The 27,951-nt window shown below is 47.7% G+C and overlaps 1 protein-coding gene and 1 long non-coding RNA gene across 16 annotated transcripts in view; both read left to right on the top strand.

Annotated features, from left to right (window-relative positions):
• Positions 1–56: 56 nt before the first annotated feature.
• Positions 57–21,287, top strand: LOC137857081 (uncharacterized). Of its 5 annotated transcripts, none has more exons than XR_011096973.1 (3): positions 57–410; positions 16,905–17,079; positions 19,902–21,287. It is a non-coding gene; the product is annotated as an uncharacterized lncRNA (long non-coding RNA). The 5 variants fall into 5 exon arrangements; XR_011096971.1 differs by lacking the exon at positions 19,902–21,287 and adding an exon at positions 17,686–18,455; XR_011096972.1 differs by lacking the exon at positions 19,902–21,287 and adding an exon at positions 17,668–18,455.
• A 1,648-nt stretch (positions 21,288–22,935) lies between these two features.
• GPATCH2L (G-patch domain containing 2 like) overlaps positions 22,936–27,951 on the top strand; it is a 38,279-nt gene continuing 33,263 nt past the window's right edge. For 4 of the 11 annotated variants that reach the window (XM_068683158.1, XM_068683148.1, XM_068683157.1 and 1 more), the window contains exons 1-2: positions 22,936–23,078; positions 23,892–24,562. In XM_068683158.1, the coding sequence (XP_068539259.1) occupies positions 23,904–24,562 (659 nt within the window). In that variant the 5' untranslated portion in view covers positions 22,936–23,078; positions 23,892–23,903. Of the gene's footprint in view, positions 23,187–23,454; positions 23,547–23,593; positions 23,783–23,891; positions 24,563–27,951 lie in introns of those variants that run through there. The other 7 variants (XM_068683150.1, XM_068683153.1, XM_068683149.1 and 4 more) reach the window with 7 other exon arrangements.

The following is a 27,951-nucleotide window of genomic DNA, read 5'->3' as shown; positions in this document are numbered from 1 at the left end:
CCTGGGGCACCCCACCCTCTCTCTGCCCGTGGGCCCATTTAAGCCCAGCCTGGGGCCATAGTTGCTTCTTGAGCCCTGCTATAGGTTTATAGGTCTCTAGCTGTGTCTCTGGCTTCATTTTCTAGATAGACCCCACACCAATACTGCAGCGGTCACTTCAGCCCTGTGTTTTGCTGCTTCAGGCTGTGCTTCCTGGATGGCTGCTGGGCCAGGTTCACTGCTTTGCCTTGCTTGCGCCTGTCAATGGGCCATGCCTCTGCTTGTTGTGCTACAGGACTGTGCCCTTGTCCAGACACTGCCTGGGTTTGTGTTACCCCTGCTTTTGGGGCCACTCTCCCTTAAGAACAGCTCATCCTCACTGCTTGCTGACATGGATCACCAGTTGGAGTTGGTCTGGAGACAGCAAACAGGTGAGTGTGTGTGGCCTTGTATCCCTCAGCACTGTGTATGCCTGCTGCTCTCTGTCTCTCAAGTTTACTGCTTCTCTGGCATGGATTTGCTAATACTGTTAAATTTAGCCCAAGACTTTTGCCACTGCTCTACTAAGCCCCTAGTCCCTGAAAAATGCATCAAACAGTGTTTTGGGGAGTTTGCATCCTGGCATCCCAAAGCTGTTTGTCAGCTGTGCTGAAATTAGCAATTTAATCCTTGTGATTCCTGCTCAGATTACGTTGTTGCCTTCACATCCTTGTAATTCAGCTTTATCAGTGGCCTCTTCAAGATGGCATCCTTGTTTTGCAAGTCCTGGTAATGTTTCTTTCTCTTGTAATGTTGCTCAAGATTATTTGTAGACTAATCATAGCTGATTTTCTTTCAGTAAAGCACTTCTGATTTGTCCTCATGCTCTCTTTCTATTTGTTCCTATGGTTTGTTTTCTCTGGTCTTGAATCGTTGACCTTGGAGAGTTGATGGGCACAGCTGCTTCCAGTGTAGGCTGGTGGTTGCTGGTTATTAGTCTAGTTTTTGTGCTGAGTTGTAAACTCAAAACCCACCTGATTGCTCAGATCCTGCCTTCAGCTTTCATAGTTAACTGTAGGCTTTTTAATGTAAGAACACCCATCAGGAAGAAATAGATGTTGTCTTCTAACAACATGGGTTGATTTTTCTATATTATTCAGTATGCTTTTTTGTTAACCCATCGCTTATTAACCTCCAAAGTACCAGGTAGTCCTAACTTGTCCCCAGTCCCTCTGAATTTGCTCCAAATGTCTGTCTTGACAGACTAGAGATCAGCAAGCAGCATAGCCTTTGTAGTCAGGAAATCTTCATGTGTGCCTGGTCTGTTACAACAAAGAAATAGTAATTATTATTGTAGCTCAACAAAATACAATGCACAATTGTGTGTGTGTGTGTTTTTTTTTTTTTTTTTTTTTTCTAGAAAGTCTTGAATTTGATCCTCAGGGCCTTATTTATCACTTGGAAGAATTTATATATCTCCTGGGATTTCATCCCAAGTTTGCAAGTCCCCATAGTTTTTGAATTCTAGGAGGGGAGGCTTTTCTGTCTCTGGTGTAGGCTGATTTGTTATTCTGTACTTCTTGATGTTTGTCCTCTAAATAGGAAAGAAACATTCAGTGCAAGTGCCTCATACAGTAGTTGAAGCCACATTTCTGCTGTGCCTGTGTAGTGTGCTGGGACCCAGTGGGGCAGAGGGGGAGCTCCCTGGGCAAGCTGCTCTCACCTTGCTCACATGTGGGTCAGATGTGCTCCTTAGTCTGAGTGCCTCTCAGTTCTGTGGGCCTGAATATCTGAATTAACATTAGTCAAGTAATCAAGGAAAGCAAGCGGGCTTGTGGCAGCTATCTCTTGCTACATGTGTGCCCATACATGCCTGTGCTATGATAAACCCTGCCAGTTTCCTGAAATTGCAGAGCTGCTGGGAGGGTACAGAGTTTGTCTACCTCCAGACTTCAGTGTGTGCTTCCCACTCTGTGGGCAGCTGCTGCCAAATGCCCAGCTCATATTTTGTTTTATGAATCCCTTGCTTCTATGAGGCTTTTTTTATTATTATTTGAGCTAAAATGGTTCCATAACCTTGTGGGACAAGGACATCAGCCTGGCTGGCAGTGCACACACTTTCTTGTGCTTGCGCTCTCCCTCCCCTCCACAATTACTCTTCATTCAGCACAGAAAATAAAACATTCCAGCAAAATACGACAGCCCCAGTGAACTGCCCCCCTCCTCCCAGCAGGAGGTCACCGGGGCTTGGACTAGCACAAGAGAAAAGAAGTCCAGGAAAAGAGCTGCTCCCTCTTGATTTACAGACTGGCTGGGCAACAGGAGAGACTGCAGAGTGGAAGGCAGCGAGCACAGGAGCTGCTAACTGAGCAATCAAGGCTCTGAACTGAGGAGAAGGTGGCAGGAGCTCTTCCTTTCTTTTCTTGCCATGGGTGTACAGGACAGGTTATATTTGTCTGCCTTTTCACTTTGCATAGAGCAATTGGTGTGCCTCTGCCATAGCCAGGTGTGCCTCTAGCTTGTGCCTCTTCTGGTGTTTCCTTTCAAATCCTTTTCATACCTGGAAAGCTTAATGTAGTAGTTTGTTAAATCTATTCAGACAGCAATTCTTTTCTTGGCTCTGTGTCCTGCCCTTGTTTGGGCAGAGTTGAGGAGGTGAATGGTGAATGTTGGTGGTGTTTGCTTGCCTTCTCCCTGTGCTGGGCATGGGGAGCTTGGCATGAACACACCCATACATGCAGTCCATCACCTGCTGTGAGGCTGTACCCTGGGAATTTGGGGTTGAATACAACAAGAACCGAAGTGCTGTTCTGTCCTGCGGCTGTATGTGTGATGCTGCAGTTGTCAGAGCTGTGTGAGGGAGATGCAGTGTCTCCTGGTGTGACAGTTCAGCCACAACTTGCTCCTTGCTTCTGCCTCCAGCTGTGCTGAGCTCCTTCTCCTACCAGATGCCAACTTCAGCCACATGTGCACTTGGGCTGCAATTTTGAGCATCTCCTGGCCCTGGCAATTGCTGTTCTCCACATGCCTGCTGAAGTGTATGCCTGGGACCGTGCTGGAGTTCAGGAGGCTGCAACTGGAGAAGCAGAGGTAGCCAAGATCTGAGCCCATTTTTCAGAGTGGCACCTCTCCAGCTCTGTGGTTGAGCAAATATTCTTACGAGTGGCCCCTGTTTTTCCCTGGCTCAGGAGGAAAGTGATTACTGCACTAGTCAGAGCAACCGAGCTGTTTGTTTCTGGCTGCGAGGGATGCTCGGAGGGGGAGGACAGGCAAAGTCCCTCCAGCATCACTAGAGGTCTCTCTTTATCTGTATGTGCTTGTCTGCGGGGCAATGGGAGAAAAATACACTTGCTCGGAATAATTTCTTCATCTGCTTCTTGACACGTCACAGCCTCGTAGAGCATGTGAGCCTGGTGAATTCATGGGGCTGAATCCTTATGGCTCAGTTTCTCTGGATGTCAAGCACTTGAGAGTCTCTGGGATGTGCCTTCTGCTGCTCAGCTCTCCCCAGAGCCCACCTCCTCCCAACACCCTGCTCAGCACCGCACAGCTCTGCAGCTGGGTGGCACACATTGCCCTCTGTCCAACCACTGAGGCACCTGCTCAGAAACGGACTTGCCAAAACCATGGTCTGAGCTTTCTAGAGAGCATTAAGAGCTGGTCCTTCCCTGTCTCCTCATCCTCTGGCCAGGCTGTTGGCCACAGCTCTCAGCCTTTTTCTCTGTGTGCATGCTGCTGTAACTCCTGCATGGAGTGATGAAGCTCTCCAGCATCCCACAGCAAGGAGCACCAGCAGCAAAACCTTGATGTTAATTTGGTGTCACTGCAAACAGTGTCGCTGGTGTTGAGGTTTTTGGAAGACTGGTCCTCTGCTCTCCAATGTGACTCACTTCACTGTAGCAACACTGAACTGTGTCCTCAAGCAAAAACTTCCTCTGCAGGCTACATGAAGCAGGAGGCCTGTTCAGAACTTGGAGTATCCATGGTTGAGAAACTCTTCACTCAGGACACTGCAACCTCTTTCCCTCTTGTGTTTTCCATGTGCTGTGTGGTGACAGGCAATGAGCTGCTGCCCAGTGCCTCCAGAGAGCAGCACTTCTTTGATGTTGCTACCTGAGCCAAGGGCTGCAGTGAATGAAGTTTCAACTGCTTTCTCAACAGAAGGAAAGAAAAATTATGTATCTATAGTTTTCTTCTCCATCTGCGTGGCATGCAGCACCCATTACTGCTATGCAGATAGTGCATCAGGACCTCTCTGGCTCCTGGGGTTCCCTGCAGGGCACCCATTCCCTGCTGCTCCAGGCCTCTCCACCAGCAGAGGCTTGCAGCTCGGAAAGCCCCGGCCAGCAGCCCTTGGCAGTGAGGTGAGCTGTTTGAATCTGGAAGTCTAGGTCTGCTGGTGAGAAGTGGGCTTTGGAGCATCCATGCCAGAACCTGGGAAGGTGGAAGTAACATTGACAAATGTGGTGTAGTCTGTTTGCAAGTAGGTAGAGACTGATTCATTCTGGGGTACTACTGAGTCTTTGGAAGCATTCTTATATATGCTTCAAGACAAGGATCTTAAATCCTTGTCTTGTTTTGCATTTGTCAGCTACCCCCCAAAATATATCCTTGCTAGCCTTCCTCTGAGCGGAAATATGGATAATTCAGGACATGACACATGAGGGATTTGAGAAATGTGCATAAACAGCAGGTCTGCAGCTTTCTTGTGAAGCATTTGACTTGTGAACCCAGGAAACCACTGGCTGAGAAAGACTGGTTTATTCATCATTATTTGTTGTGTTCTTTTCTTCCTACTTGCTCCAGTGCCCTAGTCTCTTACTGTACCAAACACCAATGAAAACAGTAAGGTTTCAATATCCTAAATTTTCTAGGAAGGGCCAGTCTCTCTCTCAGATGGTAAGGCAGGTATACCTCAGTCTGTTTTTTTTGTGGTAGGGTCCTGCAGACTGCTTCTCCTGGCTGTACACAAATCAGATTTTGATTCCGCTAAATTGACAACTGCTGGATTTGCTGCTGGGCCTTCTGTGAGGAGCACCACAAGGTTAGGTGGGCCTCAACACCTGAGGCCTGCGAGGGAGGGAGTTCTTCAGGGTTTGATGGTGACAGCAATGCAGGAAGCTGCCTTAATGCACTGAGGCTGCAGAAAAACGATGCAGTGGCTGAGGTCTGGTCCTCTGTGATTACTTACTCCTTGATGGGTGAGATGAAGTAGACCTGAACTGGTCTTGCAGGGTCTCTGCAGTCCAGAGAACTGTTGGATGTAGGGATGTGCTACTGTCATTTTTCTTTCTGATAGATTTTTTTCCCCCTTGGATAATCCTCCAAAGGAGCAAAAAGTGCTTCCAAGTGCAGCTCTTTCACATGCATGTAGCCCTTGGGCATATCTGCAGAAACAGACAGCTTAGTAAATGCTGTGAAAATGGGCAGAGGAGAGGAATGCTTTGGTTTCCCAGGCCAGAAAGCATGCACAGAGTTTTCTGTGATAGCCAGTCCAAACATACCTCCAAAAGAACTGCTGTCAAACATCATATTGGATGATTTCCTTGTCTGTCCCATGAATGCCCAATTTGGTGTTTGGCTACAGCATGCAGGGTGAAAGAGGGTGCTTGGGATACAGAGATCCTGTGGAATCAGTGGGTGGGAAATAGGCAGCTCCCATATGGGTGAGAAATGCTGGTATATAAAGCCTGAAAGACATTTATCCTGTGGCTCTCATTGACCAGGGAACAGGAAAGATTGAGCATGTGTACTGTGAGCTGTTGGAGGAGGGGGTTCTCACCCACGGGCCAAGTATTTGTCCTCTTCTACCTGTATTCAGCACAGCGTGGTTACAGATGTGTGTTAATATGCCTGTTATGCAGGAGAGAAGAGGAAGGAGTGGGGCTTAGGATGCCTACAAGCCTGGCTGTGAGTGCATTTAACCCTGCTCTATGTCTCTGCATCATGGCACTTACTATAGGTGTTTGCAGGCATGCACGTAATTATCTGCCTGCATTTCTCTGTGTTGGAAGGTACCTTGGGCTGTCCGTGTGCCTCTGTCTGGGGCTACAGTACCGTGCTGTAACTAGAGATGTCCTGGAGCCGAAGCTGCTGTAGTAATTACAGCAGATAAACTGCTCTGCTCGAGGGCTGCTGTCCCCACCAGGCTGCAAGGCAGGCAGCCCGGCTTCACCACAGAAGTCTATTCATTTTAATAAGAGGGACACCCTGTGTTATTAAGAAGAGTGTTTATTACTGTCGCTGCACGCTGACAGCAGCTTCCATCATCGTTAAAAGGCAGATGGGGGGGAGGAGGGCAGGGAGCTGTGTGTTCCCATCTCGGAGACTAGGACCCAGCTGGCGAGGAGGCAGGGGGCTGCAGGGCTTCCCCCTCAGCCCAGAGAGAAGCCACGAGGCAGGATGGGGCCTTCAGGAAGGATGGGGTGGGAGGTGTGGGGCCATGTTTGGTCTCATCTCTGGGGCTGAGCAGGTACCAGCCCAGCCAAAAGTCTCCTCTCATGCTGCTGAGGGGCTGGGGGATGGTGGGCACGGAGGGGAACCCGGCTGGGGACACTAAAATAGGAGGAGAGGGTATCCCACAGGACATGTGGGGTGCTGTTATGGCTGTGCTGAGCCCTCTGCAATGAGACCCCTCACCTGTGGTGTGCTCGTGTAGGCTCTCCTGAACTTATGTTTTCTGAAGGTGTGAAGTCAGCAGCAGCTGACTGTTGTGATTTAATCCCAAGCAACAGGTGAGTGCAAGGAGGAGATGGAAAGGAGATGTATGGCAGGTGACCCTGTGAGTGGGCAGAGGGCTGGTGTGTGAGCTGGGGCAGAAGCTGGAGGTGTCCTGGGCCACCAGCAGGTGCTCTGATGTGAAGATCCTGCCCCAGCCACACTCAGTTGAAGTGAAGAGGTACAACCCGGGGTCTTCTGTCCTCATTCTGCGTGACTTAGTGCCTTGCCCCGACAGATGAAGCCCTTGCTGGTCAGATGCCTCTGGTGGCTGGGGACTGCCCCGGCTGCTCCCCTGGCCCACATGCGCCTGCGCCTCGTTGGGGCCCTCCAGCCAGGCGTGACATTAAGGCTCCTCCAGGTCTCCACAGGTTTCGCAAGGTTGATTGGGACCAGCGCGTGTCACTCTCGGCCACTTCCTCATCACCATAACTCTGGGCTGAATAACAAGAGGCCGAGAATCTGCTAACGCAGGCCCCGGCAGAGTGCCCCATCACTCTCTTTTATTCACCCTGGAGATTTATGCTGCCTATCTCCCTTCCCTTTGTCCACCGGCCGGGCCCTATAAGTCATGTCCCCGGGCTGACACGTCACGTGTGCCGTGCCGCTGCCCTGTCAGAGTGACTGATGCCAGGGGGTGATTAAAAGAGAGGAGGGGTGAGAGGTCAGCAGCAGGCGGCATGATGCGAGCGGGGGATGTAATTATCACTCCCGTGACATACTGCTGGGGGCTTTCATGGATCGTCACCCGGGCTGGAGGTAGGGAAAGAGGTGCTGAGGCAGGGAGGGGGAGCGGATGGACATACAGCGAGGTATGGGAAACGGGCTCTGTGTTTTCAAGAGAAGTAGGAAGTGTAAAAGCCTCTGTGCTCCCCAGAACTGAACTTTGAGCCTCTGAAGGGCAGAATGGAGAGAAAGGGCATTTGGAAAGCTGCAGGGATCAGGAGGTAGCCCACTGATTGGAGAGGCTTTTGGTCACTGAAGTGCTGCAAGTCCCCTCTGCTGCTGCATCCCAGCACTGACAACATTACGCTGGCAGGGGTGTCTTCAGGTGTACAGAAATGATAGGCCTGCAAAATCTGCTGGGCTCAGCTGACAGAATTTGGTAGGCTCAGGCACCCAGTGCTGGCACTGCCCATTTCCCTCTGCACTTCCCATGTCTAGAGTCTTCTGTGGACAAGCTGAGGCTGCCTGAGTGATCTTCCAGATGCACCAGGTAGGCTGTTTGTTTGAATTTCCTCTTTCTGTCCACAGGTCTGGTGTGTTACACAATTAAGGTCTCCCCATAAACTTATGTAGTTTGAGGATGGTAATGGGGTACACAGTGCCACTTTGAGCTTTTGACTAGCCTTATTTGACGGTAGAGGGAAGGACAGTCCTTCAAACTGAAGGGGCAAACGTGTCAGGAGGAACAGATGTGACTTCTTGGTGATCCATAGGGCTGGGATAGATCTTATTCATGGAGCCTCCAGGATAGGAGGATGAGTGGTTATACACAGATATCAACAAAACCTATGTAATAAATAAACAAAACCAATCCAAAAGAGACCAAATGTGAAGGAATCAACTGACCTTAGTAGCTTCTCATAGCATCACTATTCTCACACTGGTATAGCTCGAAGTGCAGATCTTTAACCAGAGGAATAATTTCTGGTTAGAGGAAAAATATCACTGAATAAGCTAAGAGTAAATATTATTCATCCAGTTTGAATTAAAGGATAAGTGTATTCTTAAAGGATAAGTGTCTTTTTCACGAGGCCTGGACAGAACTACTGTCACACCTCATTAAAGCACAAGGACTCATAACTTACTTTATCATTAAAACACCTAAACTTAGAAAGAATCACAAAACTCAGCAATACCTGGAACAGGCAACCTGCAGTTTCCAAATTATACATCTTGGTCTTTCCTGCAAAGAAGACGCCGCATTCCTCCAGATTCTCAGCAGTGTCATGGTACATGTATAGTGGCTCTTCTCCTTTTCCTCTCCATTTTGTCGTAACTATGCTGGGAATCATAGATAGGAACTTACCTCATGCCTCATATTGCTATAATTTCCATGCTGATGTGATTCCACTGCAGATTTTCAGTAGTGTGTTTATTTCTGGAAGGGACTATGAGTTACGGGTAGTTTGTCACATTAGCAGTGTCATCAACATATTTGCAGATTCAGAGAAATTACAGTGGGAAAATTAATCTAATCCAGGCCCAAAATACCTATGTAATTCCTTCCAAATGCTTGCCTACCTTGTTCCTTAGGAAAAATGATGGTGCTACCTCCACCTCTCTAACCACATTCTTTTAGGACTTTGCTACAGAGACAGCCAAGAAGTTCTCCCAGCTTTCTAAATCTCCCTTCATGAAGTTTAAGGGGACAACTTCTACTCTCCAAGGACTCTGCCTCTTTGAAGCACCCCGATAATGTATCTGAAGATTATCATGTACCCCTCCAGTCTTCTTTTCCATCTAGACTAAATAAATCTACCTTGCTGGCCAGATTTTCTAGGTCTCTGATCACTCTTGCTCAGCTTCCCTGGGTCCTTCTGGCTGGTTCACCTTTTTCTTGAACTTCACTGTCCAGACAGATTCTTAGCCTGTTCTCCATTGTTCATGCAGTCTCTTCCAGCTTGTCTTCTGTAAACTTGATTCTACTCTTTTGTGGTAAAACTCTTGATGATGGGTGACCCACCATTTGGAAAAGAGAAGAGCATACATCATTGGGAATCAGCTACAAAACTTACTGAAAATTATAAGGGTAGGAAGAAAAAAGGATTAACCTAACCAGTGCATTGTCCACTGAGTCATCTCCTATTTGATCATGCTGGAGTCATTGTATTTTTAGTGTGACTTAAAGAAAACCTCTTATGCAAAGTACTAGGGACTAAAATAGAACATGAGTGGGAAATGGGAGACTAATATTGATATAGAGTATTAAGTTACTTGGGTTAAAAGGAGCTGTGTGATTACATCAGACCTTGCAGTTATTACCTCTGCTGAGTGTGATTCATCTCCATTGTGTTCCTTTTCCATAAGGATTACAGACAGTAGGCATTGGCAGGAGCTGTTTGGTGAACTGGGAATCTTAAATCAAGGAGGAATTCCAAATATGAAATCTGAGCATTTGTATCAGAAACGTTGGTTCTAGGGTTGTTGTACAATATTACAGCATATGGACCACAAGAAGCCCTTCCAAACCAAACAAGGTAGTTGTAATCTCACATACCAAGTGCAAAACCCTTTTTTTTCTTCTGTCAAGCCCAAACTCATTCCTCAAAGCCGTTTGGTGAATTCCAAACAGCAAATACACTCAAGAGAATTAAACCTGAATGAACAACTCATGAATGGAGAAATAGGTTAATTTTGGCAAATAGGGTATTTGTGAGATATTACTTGCTTGGCTTTATAGGGGGCTGGAAAGGACAAGCCAAAACAGCTGTTCCAAGTCTTTGCACAAGAGAAGCTTCCTTGAAGAAGGCATTAAGAATTTGTTATTCTGGGTCAGAAAAGAGAAGCAAAAGGGAATGATTTGCTGCAGATGAGCTGTGACAATGGTGATGGGAGGCAAAAAGATATGATGGTAAAAAGAGGGATTGGAAGAGAATAGGCAGGGAGAATGAGAGCAACAGCTAAGAGTGGGAGATACCCGAGGGGTGGGGAGCATGGGGGAGGAGGCAAGTGAGCGAGGCAGGAGAAGACAGCGTGACTGTGTCTGATCTACACTGACGAGTACCAATGTTAACTGTCACCTCTCATCTCCAAACTAAATCACACCTGGAATTGGAGGCAGCAAGGAGCTGATAGAGTCAGCCTTAGAGAGCGGACAAGTCAATCAGAGCGGAGATGCGTGGAGAGACACCAGCTTTATAGGGCTCGGTGCCTTCATTCATCGCGGGATTTACACCTGTCAGCCTCCCGGTGGGGGGAGCGTGCTGGGACTCACTTCAGCACCACTTAAAATGGGACAACAGACACATTACTGCAATCAGCCTCTGCTCTCCTTTCCTCCAGAGGGTGCGTTTTATATTACAGGGAGCTCAGCTGCCTTTGCTACTCGCGCTTGAAGCTGAATGTGCCTCCTGCCAGGAGGGAAAGGACTGCCTGCATCTCAGGACCTGAAGGGCTATTCCCCACACAGCTGAAATGCCCCAGACTAAAAGGGGAGGGAGGGCTGCGAGACCCTGGCTGATTTGGTGTCTGCTAGCACATGGGGCAAGGGGAAATATCAGGATAACCACTCGCTTACTGGAGGAAGCCTTCAGGAGCTATGTAGGCTGCACAAGCCCATCTCATTATCTGAGTCTGTCATGATATTTATTAGAAGAGGTCAGCAGAGGCCAGGCCAAGAGATCAGCCTTCTGTGTCTTCTACCCAGCTCTTCTCAAATACCTGCAGTGCTCCATAAAGACCCTCCTCTCCTTTCAAAGAGCCCCCAGATCAGAACTCTTCCCTGCTGGCTAAATCCTGGGTACCAAAGCTTGTGATACAGGCTTTGAGCTGCCTGATCTCTTAATCCAGCTGTGTGTATTCATTTGAAACTGAAAGCAGCTCCTTTTTGTCGTCTGCTTCTCAGCATTAACTTCTCTTTGATGTAATTGTTGCTTCCGATGCTCTCTCCCTTCATGGGGAAGATTAGTGTGAAATTGGCCTGCTTCTCCAGAGACTGCAGTGTTAAGCCTCCAACACTTGGTCCTTATTGGAAATCCTTAACCCACATCGAGAGGAGGGGGAGGAGGAGAGAAATGTAAGAGTCCCAGGCTCGACTCTGTCCGGGCTCTGTTCTCTGTGCTGTTTTGGGAGCAGGGAGCATAGGGGTTGAAGGAGGTAGGGATGTGCTCTGAGAGGTGCAGGTATTTTGGAACAGGGATGAAGATGGCATCCCAGCTGCTGGGATATATCCCTCAGGCAGGGTGAGAAGAGAAGACAGCAGTGCAGAGTACTCAGAGCACACGACCACTATGCCCGGCCTGGTCTGAGTGACACCCATGGCTGGGGAGTTAAGCCACCAAATCGGTCATTGCTAATCTGCTTTGAAGAAGTAGGCTTGGAGCAGCATTGCCTAAGCCTGTGTGGTGGGGAGAGAGTCCAGGAGACACAAGTTCCCTCTTCTCCCTGGAGTGCTGTGGCTGCAGGGTAGCCTCGTGCTTCATCCGGACTTTCTCCCTCATGACAAGAGTGATGAGCTTGGTGGGGGTGAACTTCAGTGAGTTCCTGAGTGTCCATGCCTCAGACAAGGAGCTCATGAGTCTCCCTTACCATCAATGACAAAACAACCTTATTTGTTCTCCCTTTCACCCTGCTTCTTGTGCTTGCCTTCCCCAACACGGCTGCTCTCTGCTTGTCTTTCCTCATCCCACCACTGCGTGTTCTTCAACTTTGCTCCACCAGCCCTTGAACCTGCTCCAGCCGCTGCTTCTTCCACCAGCCTCTGCCTCTCTCCTACCCTTGCTGTCCTCCCTGGTGGCTCTTCCCTGCTCCCTGCCCCCTCAGGAGCATATCTCCTGAGCTCCAGCCCCACCGTCCCCTCCTGCCTGATCTTCCATTGCCTTCCCCACAACCATGGTGCCATTACCTCAGGGAAGGGCCTTGAGCACCCCCCTTGGTTTAGCCTTGTGCTTCCTCTCGCTTGGCCACCCCCCTCCCTCACCCAGGTCTGCAAATCACTCCTTCCCATGTCAGCCAGCAAATTGGTTTATCCTCCCCCCATCCCAGCTTTCATTACCTTGCCGAAATGAAGCGATATCTCCTCAGCGGAGGCTTCCCGTTGCTGCAGCCAGTACCCAAATCATGAGAGCTGGCATAATAAATGAAGACAAAGTGCTGGCGGCCCGGGCCATCTCTCCCACTGCGCCACTAGCCGCTGCCAGCTTCATTATTCGCTTAAGTTGCCGGAGAAAATTACTTAACCCTGACCCGTGTATTAGGGCCCTGTATTAATGCTGCGACAGGCGTCTCTTACAGCAAAGAACAATTTATTAGAGCCGAAACAGGCTGCTTTTCTCTGTCATTTTTCCAATCTGAGCTTTGAACACACATCATTAAACTTGTCTGACTCTCTCCCCTTCTCCATCATTCCTTTTTTATTTTTTTAAACAGAAAGCGCTGCGGAGAATGGAGATTGTTCTGAACTCGCTGAGTGCCTCGGACTTTGCCCCCTCCTTTCTCCCCCCGTGCTCTTTCCTCCAAACACGACCCCTGTCTCCATCTCTCTCTGTCTAATTCACCCTCACTCTCCTCTCTTTGTAGTCACATTTCTGTTTTTCAAACTCTTCCTCCTGAAATTCTCCCACATTCTCTGCTTGTAGCTCTGCTTGTTTGTCTGTCCCTCTTTGTACAGGTGTCATGTTCTCTTTCGTTCAATGAGTTTGGCTGATCTCACTTCTTTCTCTGTGCTGAACTGATGTTCTGGAGCAAAGATGCTGGGAAGTGCATACACCCGGTGACAGAGCACCGTCCCAGATTGCACTGCCCTGGGACACAACAGATCATCAGAGCACCTGAGTTGCCCTAAGAACTGGTTTCCAGCACTCGCACCTTTGTCCCATTCTCTCCAAGGGCTCCAGCTAACAGCAGTTTGGCCCTCGATGTCACCCAAGCATTGTGAGCACCAAGAAGGGTTTCAGCAGGACCAGCTGTGTGTGTGGGAGGGAGCTTTCTTTATTGCTGAGGTAGTTCGGCATGCTTTGGTGACATTCAGTTATGCTCTCCTTTCTTCTTTAGCTGTCTCATTACGAGATCTAGAATAACTCATGATAATGCAGAAAGATATGGTCAAAATAATCACTGTCCCTTTTGAATCCCATGCTGACAGACTCAACAAAAAGAGGCAAAGAGAAGTTAGATGCAGGGTGATGGCCAAGAAAGTAAAAATAAGTAGGAACATCGGTCATTTCAGTTCAGTAGCGTTGAAGCTGCAGGTACTTTCTTGGTTGGTTTCCCACCTTCCCTCAGTTAATTTGCTTTTAATTTTTTCTCTTTGTATACCATCTGTCAACTTTTATGTTGTCTTCTCACTGACCCATTTAATGAAACGATCACATAGATCTTATATCTCTAATATTAAAGTTCTGTCTGTTCTTTTTCTCCTTTTCAGCACTTTTTCCTCTCTGAGAAGCCGTAATCCTCTCTTCTTTTTCCCATCCACCTTCTGGAGTTACCTCAGTCACTGCTTTTGGTTCACTGTCACTACTTGGATCTTTTTCTTCCAAATATCTTCCCTTTCTGTTCCATTTCTGTATTCCAGTTGTCCTCTTTCCTGGTCTCATTCTACACTAGTCAGTCTAATTGACACTTCAGAGCCGTCGACTGGGATGGATTTAGTGGGAGGCTGAGCAGGCACTCTCCCATCTTTACCATTTTCCTGATGTGCTGCAGAGAATGAGAGGATGAGAAGCAGCCATGCAGGCTGTTCCTCAGACCTCACTGCTGCAGCCTCGCAAAGCTGGTGCCAGACTACTGTCTGAGGCAGAAAGCAGCTAGCAGCTGAGGCTTTTCAAGTGCCTGATCATTTTTGATTTGAGATGTAAGTCCTTGATTTCGCCACTTGAAGACAACCTCAGTTATGTAAGTGCGGGACAATAGTTCAGACTAGGTATCCACAGCCAGAGGCTACCACCAGCTTGCAGCTCTTTATGGCTTGGCTGGAGGATGCTTGTGTCCAACTGCCCAGGGCTGAGTACTGCTGGTCGTGTGACTGTATTTTTTTTTTTTTTGTTTGTTTTCCAGTGCCCCTCTGGCCAGAGGTCAGAGTAGCAGAGGAGCCACGAAGTCTGTGTTGGCCTAATTATCAATTGTATTAGACCAAAGCTACCTACGAATTTGGGATCTTCTTTATTTATTAATTGACTGATAATACTAGATATTCAAGACAGAGCTCTCAGCATCTTTAGGAGATGACATGACTAACACAAACTATGACAGGCTTTTTTCCTCCATTTCCATTTTACTGGTGATTTCCACAAGAAATCAGCAAGAAATGGACTGCGTTAAAGAGGAAAGGCTAAATATACAAGTTCTCACAAATCATTCTGACTTCAAAGTTTTCTGAGTCTGGCTCTGTGCCTACTATTAACTGTTGGCACAGACAGTCTTAACAATTTGCCGTTTTCTGGTAATTGTCTCATGGGGATAAGTGAACAAAGAGAAATTGCTAAGGATGGAATGGACCACGGTGACCACTCTGCCCTCCAGCTAGCTTTGCAAGAGGCCACATACTTCTGGGTGTTTCCTCTACTTGAAAGCAATGAAACTTAGTGCTAAAATGGGAGGGTTTGCCTTGTGTGGAGGGTCTGCTTTGGATTCTGTCTGGATCTCCCTGAGGAGCTGGAGATTACTAGAGCTCAACACATGGTCATGGGTAGATGGGATTAGGCTAAGAAGAGGTAGGAGATCTGCATGGGGTGGGAGTTAGGAGAGGTTGTTTGTGCTACTTTATTGAGAACTCTGTGTACTGTGAAACCGAACACTTCTGTCTGCCTTCATGTTCTGCGTGATTTAGAGGAAAATAAGTCCATTTACCTTTTAAAAGTATTTCTATTTTCACATCAATTTATGGTGAGTGCCATACTATATCGAGTTTCTTGGAGTCTTGGGAGTGAGGCATTCTGCCCCTCTCTCTACCCTAGAGGAGTGGTTTTCATCAAAGGAAGGGGAGAGTTCAGTCCCCATCATGTTCTCAGTCTGTCTCTGGTCAGTTGATACTTTGACTTCTCTGTTGCACCTTTTCTCTCCAGTTTGGAACTTGCTGAAGACTCCTTTATCATCTAAGAAAAGGATTTTTAACAGTCTTAAGTGCAGTATTGGCAATGGACTAATAACAGAAAAACCCTAATAACTAAAGCATTAACTAATATTAACAATGGGTTAGATAGATTGCTCTAATTAAGTAGAATCTTTATTATCATCTTGTCCACTGCAGATTTGTTCTGGGATGCCAAAGATTTATATTAAAAAAGAAGGAAAATTAAATTGATGGATTTTTTTCATTGCTTCATTCACATGCAGGGTGGGAGAAGTTCAACTTTTTATCCGAGTCCCATCCCCTAATGTTTATGTGGGCTGGATGAATTTTCAAGGCTGCTTACCTTCCCGAAGGGGGAGAAAGTTATTTCTAGCAATGTCAGGAATCAAGGGGATTCTGCAGCTATTTGTCAGGGGAGCAATTGTGAGCTGAAGGACAGCAAATTCATGAAGACGTACACATGGTGCATGAGATGGCTTGGGGGCTGGTGGGCTGTATCACAGCACTGATACCTCTAAAACAGGGGAAATATCTTGTAGGGGATGTGCATGCGAAGAGTGGTGCAAAAGCTGGATCAGAGTAGCATCAGGGGTAGTTTTCTTCTACTTGTATGTAATTTTGGTGATCGAGATGGTCAGGAGCCCTAGTTTTTAGCCACCTGTTGAGGAATCAATTTAGAGACACCCTGAATGACCATGCATGACCTCCCTGTGTAGCTTGGAAGGAGGTCAATGTTTTTTGCATCTTCTTCATTGATTATAAAAGGAATTCTAATGAACTCTCAGCTGGGCCTTTAGGACCTGGTCATCTCCAGTGGGTTTTCAGTTATGAGTCTGTAGCCTCTGCCCCCACATAACGCATCTCTCCAGCTGAAACTGCTGATCTTTGGAACTTCTTCATGGCTTTTTCCTGTGATGTGTGCAGGGGGTCACGGCCTAACAGGGAGAAGAGGGGTGGAGGAGAAGGCAGTGAGGGTGAGAGGGGATGGTTGGTTGGTGAGGCTGCCCTTCTGCTGCAAGTCCCTCCCGAATTCCCTGCCACTCTCCTGCTCAGCCTGATAGCTCCTCCAAGTTCTCTAATCACCTTCTTGCTGTAATGAGCCTCTCATCTCACTGATGGAAATCAGGGTATTTGGTTATGAAAGGGACACTGTTAATAACACGATCTCTCTCTTCCCCACTCCATCCCCCGCTCCCCCCCACCAGCCCCCCTCCCAGCTCTCCACACAATTCTCTCAATTAACGATAGGCAGAAATTAATTTTTCCCCTGGACTGAAACAATTGCTTGGCGGAGGATTGCCAGCTCGGCTCCAGATAGGGACCTTTCCCAGCAGGGCCCAGAGAAAGGAGGAGAGACCAAGGCGATAAGCAGGGCCCTATCAGCAGCCACAGGACGCAGTAATACAAATGTTATCCTTAGAAATGTATTTAAAGAGGATATGTTTATAATTCGAAGGGGATTGTCAGGCTGCTCCCCTCCCCCTCCCCGCAGATCCATGCTGCCGCCTTCTTCCTTACCATGAAGCGCTCTCAAACCTCCGAAAGGCTTGGCAATGTCAGCACCACAGGCTCCCCTGGCCACTGCATGGGGCAGCAGGAGGGGGGTGCCTGGGCTCCGTGCTGGGAACAGCCGTGGAAAGTCGCAGCACCCAGCACGTGAAAGCCAGGTAAGGCAGTGAGCAGGATCTGCTCGAGGAGTGGGGGCTTGCAGATCAGCTCAGGTCCCGAGCAACAAGAGGTAAGGACCAGGAAAATGCACGGGGCAGGAAGAAAGAGATGGTAGAAGGGATGAGCAACCACATGGAGCCCAGGGAGGGGAGTCCTGGCTGCAGGCTGGACTGGAGGGCAGAGGGAGGTTAGGTACAGCCTGGGACAGGGATCCAGCTGCTGCTGTGTGCAAAGGTTTTAGTAACACTTGTGACTCAGGGTATGCTGTCGTCTTGGTTGCTTTCTAAAGTTATGCATTTATAGACCCATATGCATAAGAGATGCATGTATAAAGAGCAGCACCAGGCCCAGACCAACCTACAGATGCCAGACAACTTTCAGGGCTCCTCCAACAAGTGCGCCCCTGGCTGAAACGCCCATCCCTGCTCATACATGCAGCTAGCAGGACATCTTCATCTTCCCCTTGAATTGGAAATGACAATACAGCCAGTGAGGCCTTCTGCCTCTTCTGCTTGGCTGCTTTATGCAGACTTGTGGCATGCCCTGCAGCATTATCTACAAAGACCTTCTGCATTCCCGTGTTCCAGCTGCTCTCACTGCAACAGGCAGATAATGACAAGGTGCAAGGACAACAGGAGGGGAGCAAGAGGACCTTCAGGAAGCAAAACCTGCAATTATTATAACTGAAAAAGTCATCATTTCACCCTCCTTGAGGCTTCACCAGTCCTTGTGGGTGATCCCTGCATTCATCTCTGCTGGCTGTGTTTGAGGCCCACAGTTTTTGAAATGCTGCTTGCTCTTGCTGACGGCAAGCTAGCATCCAGTTCCTGCCACCTGACATTAACGTCCACGATGTTCCAGTGCCCACCAGCATCACCAGTGCCACTTCCAGGTCTTTGCTGCCACAGTAAACGTATTTCTTTTCTGAGCATCAAAGAAAACTCACAGAATTTAGCTGGGCCCTAGAGGCCAGCTGGGAGACTGATGAGTGCCCCTTTGGGTGGCTCAGAGGCCACTGTTATTACACCAGCGATGGCTGGGGGACAGGCAGGCACAGCAAGAACCCAGACTGTTACAATTATACAGGAGGCAGTGATCTACTGCCAAGTAAAGAAAATCATCAAATAAAATGAGTTAAGTAAGAGATGAGGAGCTTCATGATTGGCCTTTTGGTTGTAAGACTAGGGGTGTTCCTGTAACTTGTTTAGTGGTTCTTCAGTTCCTGCCTTGCTTGCACTCAGTTTCTCTTTTTGTAACTTACTTCTAAGTTACAACGCTATTAGCACCCTGCATACTATATATAAATGCCCTTGCCATGGAAGAATCCAAGTAAAACTGGTTTCTCTTACTATTTAAATTTCTTTCCTGAGGAACTCTGCATCTGTGATGCTTTGTCTCTTGCCTATCACAGAAATAACCACGTTTGCTTTAAGCTGCCTCACACCTATTTGCTCACAGCACCCTCTCCACAGTAGATAGGAATTTGACTTGGCCATATCAGCAGGACTGGCCCATTGTCACAACTCTCACCACATGCTCCACACATGGTCATTGCTCAGCCAGGTGCTTGCAGCCATAAATCCCTCGTGAATCCTGACTAAGGTTGGATCTGCATCTCCATTCAGTGCTCAGAAAGAACAGACTGGTCGGAGGGAGGCACCAAGGAGGGCCTTGTCCTGTGCAGAGCCTCCCAGATGCATTTTTTTTCCACTTGCAGGTGCTATTTAAATTTGGGCAATATTGGCAGTTTGAAAATTGGGCTTTGAAGGTGCCTGAGGGAGTGTTCCTACAAGATGAGTAGACACAGACCACCAGTTACACCAATCCACTGGCTTTTTGGCAAAGACACCGAGGAGTTGCCTCCATCTGGCCCAAGTATACCTGCTCCCTGAGCCAGGGTTTGTCCTACCAAATCCACACTGTCAGCCCAGGACTTTCCAAGGGGCATCTCACGGCTCGACAGCCAAAGTCTACAGGAGCTCTTTCCGGGTGGTGGGGAGGGAGGGCAGTATGTGGTGGTACAGCCTTGTCCACCATGCACTTCTTCACTCCCTCCCTTTCAGCCCTGTCCTTTCTCAATACCCAGGAAAGATTAACTCCTCTCCGCGCGCCAGAGAAAGTTATTATCATTAATGAAGAATTAAAAGGGAGCGATTAATAAAGGGCCCTTATCTGGCAGCGAGGAGGAGGCCGGACAATGGGAGGAAGATGGAGAAAATGAAAAACAATAAATACGAAGCGTAAAAGGAGGCGAGCACTGCTCCCACTTGTTAGATCGCAGCTGCATCTCCTGAGGGGGGAAGGCTCCAAATTGCTAATTACTGCCTCTGAAAAGACCTCGCTCTGATATGTTTTCTGCTGAAAGGTTCCCATTAATGAAGCAGCGATGATGCCGTTTCCCTTTGACTTGCCTTCAATTCCCTCCCTGAGCTTCCTCCCAAGCCGGGAACAATGCGGCCCTGGGAGCTGGCGGCTCCCACAGGCCTCTCGGAGACTAGGCCGGGGGCAGCCGAGTGAGGGGAGCCGAGCCGGCTGTGAAATATGGAGGGGGGAGATAAGGCAAAGACAGAGGAAAGAGGCTCACTCCCAGGAGCCCAGGGAAAATTTGCAGTTATTATGAAGGAGATGAGACAGATTAAAAGCCCTTGTGTTCTGCGCTGCCCTTTTATTTAGTGGCTTCATCTCCGAGATGAAAGAAGTTGGAAATGACTTTCTCCGCATTTTGCTGCAAGAAGCTTCACGGCACATTTTTTGACTTTATTCCTCCCTTTGTCTCTTGTCCCCTTTCTGTCTCTCTCTTTTTCCTTTTAACCCCTGGAAGGTTTTGCTGAGAAGCACCATGGGACCACTCAGATCATTTGCGGGGGTAGAGCAACGACCCCTTTACTCCTCCCGTCCTACCAGGCCATACCTCTCCCTGTGCCAGCTGGAGCATGAGCTGGGCAAAGAAGCAGCAACAACGTGCTGTAAGCATCCCACGGACCTTCCTTTCCTGCTCACCTCAGGAATGTCCCTCACCACCACCATCTCCGCTCCCATCTCTAGTCCCAGAAACAGTTTGGTGCCGGTCACGACAGCCTTTGGGCAGGAAAAGTATAGCTGCATGTGCAAAGCCAAGGAAAGGCTAACAATCCAGATAGGATTCTGAACATTTTGCATGCCCAAAGCATTTCACGAGCAAAATGAATGCTGAGAAGATGGACCAGTTCCTGTTGTCCATGCAGGAAATCCACAAACTACACAAAGATTAAATAATTTTCCAGGGATGAGGGATTACGTTGAACTCAGGCAAGGATTCAGAATTTATAGTCACCATCTCACTTCTCGACTTTGTGAGACAGAACAGAAATATCATAAACTGTACAAAACTAGATTATCCCAATTGCCCCATTATTATTTCTCCAACTCCTAGTGCCTCTTTTTTTTTTTTTTTTTTTTCTTGTACTGTGAATGAACTATTTCTGGATCATATTAGTAGTTCTTGTGACTCTTGCAAATTGCAAAAACACTTCTGCTACCTTTAACCTTCTTCCAGAAAATCAGCCCCCACCTCCCCCAAATCAGGAAGAAGCTGCTGACATCTGTTGAAATTTAGTTTAAAATGCTGAAATTTGTTAAAAAAAAATAAAAATAGGCAGGTGAAGTAAAATTTATATCAGTTGCAAAACAGCTTGCTGACCAAAAGAACAGCAGAGAACTGTTTGGGAAAACAAATGGAAAATAAGAGAAATTAGCCTGGGCATCTGCTGTTGTGCATCTGCCCAGGACACACCAACACAGGAATGCTTTTACACAACTGTTTGTCTAATTTGTTGTCCTGCCCAGAACCGCAGCCAGCACGGAGTGATCGAAATGAAGGGGTAAGAAGCTCTGAAGTGGATGTTTACAGAATAACCTTCCCATCAGGGGAGTTTCTCTCTAACCCAGACATTTTGTAGCTGTTTTATATCCTGAAGCATGAAAAAGGATTGCAGCGGTAAAACAGGATTAGATTTTAGGAGGGATTGGCTCTCAGATCTGAGAGTAAAAAGAAAACCCCTGTATTGGAAATAGGAAACTGACAGGGAAAACAAAATGCTGCAGTCAAATAGAGTGAGTTAATGCCATAGAAAGGGTTAAAACTACAAAAGCACAGACATTTAGAGATGAATTGATGCAGAGAAAGTAACTTAACTGAAGTCACACATTAAGAATTGGATAAAAACGATCTACTGAATGACTGTTTTTCTTCTTTTAATATTTTTTTTTCCACGGAAATTTCTCAGACGACTAAAAGGTAATGAAAATGTTAAAATGACAGCTCAGAACAAAATAAAGGACGAGTTGGAGAAATGGCATGGAGAGAACTCAGTGAAGCTAAATGGTGATTGCCCTAGAGGGGTGTAGGAGTCAGCCACGAGCTCAAGGCGTCTCTTACGGTTATTCCTGAAGTATCTCAGCAAACTAGGGAGGGTGCCAGAGGACTGAGGAAGAGCAAGCACAGTACCAGTCTTTTAGGGGGGAGCAGGGTGAAGTCGGGATCTTGGCAATTATCACCCTTTCAGAATAACTTCTGTTCCTGGCCACAGACAGTATAGAAGCAGAAAAAATAAAATAAAATAAAATAAAATAAAATAATACAAAGGATAATAGATCTATGTGCAATAAGCAGCGGTGTAGATTTATAGAGAACAAATCATGTCAGACAAAGCTGATTACTTTCTCTGATTTAATTTACAAAATTAGCAGATGAAGAGAATGCCATGTACATAATATATCTGGACTTCAGCAAAGCCTTTAATATACTGCCTCGTAAAATGTTACTTGAAAAATGAACCAATATTGGCTTGAATATGAACGCTGCCACGTGGATTAAATAAACGGAAAGATGGGAAACAAAAGAGAAAGCTAAGTAAAACGTGAGTGTGGGGTCACACTTGGCTTTACTGATGGCTGCAGGTGACCAATAGAATGGGAGAGATTTTAAGAAGGTGCTTAAGAAGGACAGGGGAATTACACAGAGAGGTTTAACGTGAGAAATAACAAAGTTTCATCCAGATATATAAAATCGGTGTGTCAGCACTGGAATGAAACGGAGGAGTTTGGGTACCTAGCTTACTGGTTACCTACATCTTGCAATTAAAAAATAAAAATAAAAATCAAGCAGCGCAAGAGTGAGCGCATGACAAGGGCTGCGAACATACAGCTTCTATTAGCAGCTAATGATCTGTAGCGACACGGGCTGGGACTCCGACAACAGGGCCTACCAAAGCACAAATCTTCAGAAAATCGATCAGGAACACTGGGCCTTCTACAGGGCAGACGTTACTTTCATTCGCAGGCAGGCCAGAGGTCAGATAAGCCGGTGGCTGATATTTCCATAAATAAGAACTTCATAACCCGCCCCGCGGCGCCTGATAAGGCACACGCAGTGAATCAAGGGATGTGTGGAGAGCAGAGATCTGGGTGCTGAGCTTCAGGAAGGGCCTCGTACACTGCGCCTGAAGGTGTTCAGTGGTCACTGGGGTGGGATTAGGGATATGGTTTAGTGGGGACTGTTAGTGTTAGGTCAGAGGTTGGACTCGATGATCTTGAGGTCTCTTCCAACCTAGAAATTCTGTGATTCTGTGAATGTAAAGACACGGGGGGGGGATCTCCATGTGGGACACGTTGTGTTTTGGGGTGACAGTAACCCTCGGTGGCGTGGTGGCGGTGCCACGTCGAGGCACCCCGCGCCCACCCCATCCCCACAGCGCCTGGAAGCGGCTCGGGGGGGGGCAGAGCTCGGCGGTAACGGGACCCCTGCTGAGGGGACGCCCCTCGGAGGCCGCCGCCACCCCGCGGCTCTCCCTCAGGGCTCCCCCCCGCGGCCCCGAGGGGCGTTCCGGGAGGCGCCGCGGCCCCGTCCCGGGCCAACCCCCGGCTCCAGGCCCGCCCCTCGGCGGGGCGGGCGGGGAGGAAGCGGCCCGGGGAGGCCGGAAGCGCCGTTGCGAGGGGCGGGCGGAGCGGCCGCGGGCCGGTGAGCGGGGCCGGGGGGCCGGGAGCGGCTGGGCCGGGCCCCGGTGGGCTCCCAGGGCCGGGCCTCGGTGCGCGGCAGGGGCCGGGGGGCGTTGTGGGGCGGCCTGAGGTAGCCGGGGCTGCTGTGGGACGGGGCCCGGTGGCTGGGTGTGAAGCCGTGGGTTTGGGGAGGGGAATCGTGGCACGGAGGGGGAGGTGGCTGGGGGGGGGTGGGGGTTTGGGGCGCTGACAGCCCGGAGGGAGGAGGGGTGGGAAGCCTGCCTGTGGCAAGTAGGGCTCGGTGTTGCGCACGCTGTCGCAAGGAGCACAGGGTCCCGTGTGGCTTGTGCTGGTGCTGACTTGCCAGCTGCCTGCTTTACTTCTTGTTTTGCTCCCAGCTTTGCTGCCTCTCTACTTTTGGGAAGGCTTCCGTCTGCTTGCCGTGCGGGCTGATCCCTGTGGCTTATAGTAGCCAGCACAATCACAGCAGGTAGGGAGCTAGCTGCAGGCTCTGTCGTCCTTAAGATGTGTAACAGAGCACATGCCTTCAAAGCAAAAGATGCAGCCGTAAGGCCTTTTCAGAGCACTTGACCCAGCTGCCACAGTAGTGACGTCTCTACCACCATGGTTAGAAGCAGGTTTTAACTCTTGCAAAAGTGAGGAAGGAGTGAACATTAGCCCAAGAAACAGCAGTTGTGCTGCATTGTTTCTTCCAGGCAGCTCAAAGTAAGTGTGTAACTCAGTTGATGTTACAAAGGCTATAGTACACTGTAGTTTAGCAACGTGTTAGTAGTGACATTTATGTCTGGTGCTAATTGTTTGCTGTCATTTTTAGTAGGCGTTGCCAATGGATGAACTGGTGCATGACTTGGCTTCAGCCTTAGAGCAGACTTCAGAACAAAACAAGCTGGATGAGCTATGGGAAGAGATGGCCCTAAGCCCACGGCAGCAGCGACGTCAGCTTCGCAAGAGACGGGGTCGCAAGCGACGCTCAGACTTCACGCATCAGGCAGAGCATGCCTGCTGCTACAGCGAGGCCTCAGAGTCAAGCTTGGATGAAGCTGTGAAGGATTGCCGGGAGGTGCTGACAGCCAATTTCAGTGACTCTGATGACACAGCAGTGGTCAAACGACATCCAGCTCTCAGTGCCACCCTGAGGAGCAAGCAGCACTCATGGCATGAGTCAGACTCCTTTACAGAGAACGCGCCGTGTCGACCTCTCAGGCGCCGTCGGAAAGTCAAACGAGTGACATCGGAGGTGGCTGCCAGTCTGCAGCAAAAGCTCAGGGTGTCAGAGTGGAACTACGAGCGGGGCTGCAGGTTCAAGTCAGCTAAGAAACAACGTCTTTCACGCTGGAAGGAAAACGCGCCTTGGACGTCATCTAGTCGTGGCCTTTGTGAAACGGGAGAGAACAGGCCCTTCCTCAGCAAAGGGGGAAGGAAGGAGCGGATGGAGTGCGAAGCTGATGAGCAGAAGCAGGGCTCAGATGAAAATATGTCTGAATGGTGAGATCTCGGTTTCTTCCCTGTGTTAGAGCTAGCTGGCTGCCTCGTTTGCAGCTGCTTGTAAATCCCATGCTTTGCTTTTAGAAGTTCTTATCAAAATTATTCAATGCTGTTCTCTTTTTGAAGAGGGGTAATCCCTCAGCTACTTTTAAACTGTGGATTTTCTTCCAGCAGCGTTTCCTGCTAGTGTTGTACTGATGACCCAAATGCTTTGAAAAGTTGGTAAAGTTACTATGTTTCTGGCGTATATGATACAAATAGCCCTCTGAAAAGTCTGTGGCCCTGCTGCTACAAAGTAGCATGCTTGTGGCTTGAGAATTGGCGGCTAAATCCCCTGCTGGCACTGGGGTTGTCTGATTGATTTGAACTGTCTTGTTTTCAGAATTTACCATAAGTAATAATAGAGAGCAGGTCAGATCTCCCATCGTGACCACTAGCCCTCTGTGCAGGTACTGTACGGACCTCAGTCAAAACATCTCGTCTGCAGTTCTGCATCTCTAAGTGGATCTGGAATGAGGTCCTGAAAGGCTAGCTTTGGGAGAAAGTAGTGAGAAGATTAACTCAGTTTCACCCAACTTCTGTATACTTACAGGACAGGTCTGCACAAGCAGTGGAGTCTGGCATATCTCTGTGTCCAGTTTTGAAGAACTTCTGATGAAATAAGAAATGTAAAGAGATGAAAATAAGAAATGTAAATATTGTGGTCTGAGTTTGTTCGTGTGTTGCTCTTGAGAAGTTTTCCCTTGAGTTTAATTTTTAGAATATTCAGGGTTGTAAAGCTGCTTCTGTACGAAGAGACTTTTCAGGTTAGAAAAGAAACAATTGCTGAGAGTCAAATGGAGGAGATTTCTTAACGAATAGCATACAAAAAGGGAGTAGAGACTGTCGTTGTGTGAGAAGCAGGAGACATTCAATACAAAAAGTGTATTACTTTTCATACACACAATTTTTGGAATTCTGCTGTGGGACACTTTGGGGAAACTTTCATGTATCCAAATGGGGGATGTGGAGGACGCATTTATCAGGGGCTGTTAAGCATTATAGCCCAGATAGAAGATCATGCTCAGGAAGCCCTGAAACTGCTGGAAGCTATAGGAACATACCAAGGAAATAGTCAATTGGTGTTATGGTCTTACATTCTTTCCTCAGGCATCCGCTGTAATAGGCACTGTCAGAGAGAGGGCAGTGAATTTGACAAGTATAATTGTTTGCTTCAGTGTAATTGTTCATATGTTCGGGTTCATTTAAGTGTTCTGGCTGTCTAGCTGCTGCAGTTTGTCAGAGTGGACAAGTGGCACTTGGTTATCGAGGGCTTTGTGGGTAATAGCTGCAAACTCCTCAAAGGTATTTTCTGAGAGACTCTGAGAAGCACAGGGTGCAATACATCCTCACTGTCCTGATCCTGGGAAGCACTATTTTGCTTTTTTGGTTTGTATGTGACTGTTAGAGGATGGAAGTAGCAAAAAAAAAAAAAAAAAAAAAAGGTCAAAAGGTCTTTTTTTTCTTGAAAAGTGGCTCTCTTTAGGTTAAAAAGTGAGTACAGAGCGGGCCTTTTCAAGAGACTAGTGGATGCCTTTTTGTTATGTGTTGTTAAAAGCACTTCAGTCTTTTCAGTGCTGTTGCTGGTAGTCCAGGAATGGAAACACACCGAGTAGCCCCTGAATGTTGCATGTCACTGGTGATGGACTGAGAGATATCCTTACCTGATGTGGCAGTGATGGACAGGGTTCCTTGAGGTTTTTCTACCAGTCAGAGCCTGTTCCATCATGTCAAACTTGAACTTAAACCAGCAGGCTTTCATCCAGCCTTTATTTGTGCCAGACTTTAGAAGAGTAAGCAAACAGCTTTGTCTGGACTGTTACTTAAGGACCATGCTGAGGATATCGCTTTGTTCTCTCTCAGTTGTCCCTTGCTCTCAAACTAATTATTGTGCAAGTGTCTGCATCAAATGACACTTCCCATCTGCTGCCAAATCCTTGGGATTCTCTTTCTGAGAAATCAAATATTTCTCAGAATATTTGATGTCTCCAACACCACATGTGTGATCTGTGCGGTGACTCACTAGGGAGGGTCAAAGTTGGAGAGAAACACACGCAACTCTCTTTGCTGCAGACTAACTATCCCTCGCAGCAGTGGAGGATCAGGCTTTGGTCTCTGCCGCTCCAAATATAGCTCTTTGCTGCTAGCAGAGCAAAACTGGCTGTGCTCGCCCTGCTCTTACTCTGCTCTAGCTGCCTTTCCTGGTACCATGAGAGGAGTACTTTGCAGAGATGTGTAACAAGGGCGTAGCCTGAGGAAAGGAGAAGAAAATGGGATGCCTAGGAGAGAGGGTTGTATGGGTGTCATCGCCAGCTGAGGGGAGGGAAAGTGACTGATAAAGCTCGCAGTACTTGGAAACAACCCATCATGATCGAGCAATTTATGGAGCATTTTGATGCTGTATTGGTTCTGCTGTTGTTCATGGAATCATTTTGGTTGGATAAACCTTCAAGGTCATCATGTCCAACCACCTAACACTGCAAGTGCACTGCTAAATCATGTCCCTAAGCACCACGTCCACACATCTCTTAAATACCTCCAGGGATGGTGACTCCACCACCTCCCTGCTTCCTTTCCTTTGCTTTTTACCTGAGAAAAGAGTCCCCCAGTGATGGGGTGTGTTACAAAACTAATGTGTTTTTAGACAAACTGTTGTACATTCAGAACTGATGGTTTCTTTCACCTTCTTTTTCCTCCACTCCAATGACACTTGCTTTTCTTTGTTATGTAGAAAAGAATCTCTTTAAATGCTAACATACCAGCATTTTCTCTGCTTTCTACAAAGCTCCTTATCCCAAGTCAGATCAAAAGCCTACTGTATTCAATAGATAGACTCCCATTCATTGAGAAAGCTTCAGAAATGTATCCTTAATGGGGAGGTAGTGCTTGCAGTTTGCTTGTAGGGCTTCACCTCATCTTTTTATGGAAGAAGATGTGCTGCATCATTGTGATTCAAACTGTGCATAGAATGAAATATTTGAAATTGCCAAACATACCGAGAGGTGAACGTAAACTGAGAGAAGGAAAGATGTGCAGGAACATGATGAGGGAAAGTGATGTTTCTAAGTTGGGTAATGACACGACTCAAAGCCTAATTTGTAAATAATTGTGGAAACAACAGCAGAAGCAAGTGATGTTAGTTTAAATAGTCATCTGTATATTTGTACAAGGGTGACAATTAACTGCTAAGACTGTTAGAAGTAACCTTCTGTCTCTTCTAATGCTCCGAGATTCCCTGCAGCCATAATAAAGCAAAGGGAAATTATATATTGAGTGCTGAAGTTCTTGTTGATCTAAGCTGAGTACTCTCAGAATGGTCTGGGTTTAGCTTGAGGGCAGAACAAACCATG

This window comes from Anas acuta, chromosome 5 (genome assembly GCF_963932015.1).
Source record: "Anas acuta chromosome 5, bAnaAcu1.1, whole genome shotgun sequence".
NCBI classification, from domain to species: Eukaryota; Metazoa; Chordata; class Aves; order Anseriformes; family Anatidae; genus Anas; species Anas acuta.
Note: the sequence above shows the minus strand (reverse complement) of the source record. Positions and strands in the feature narration are given on the sequence as shown.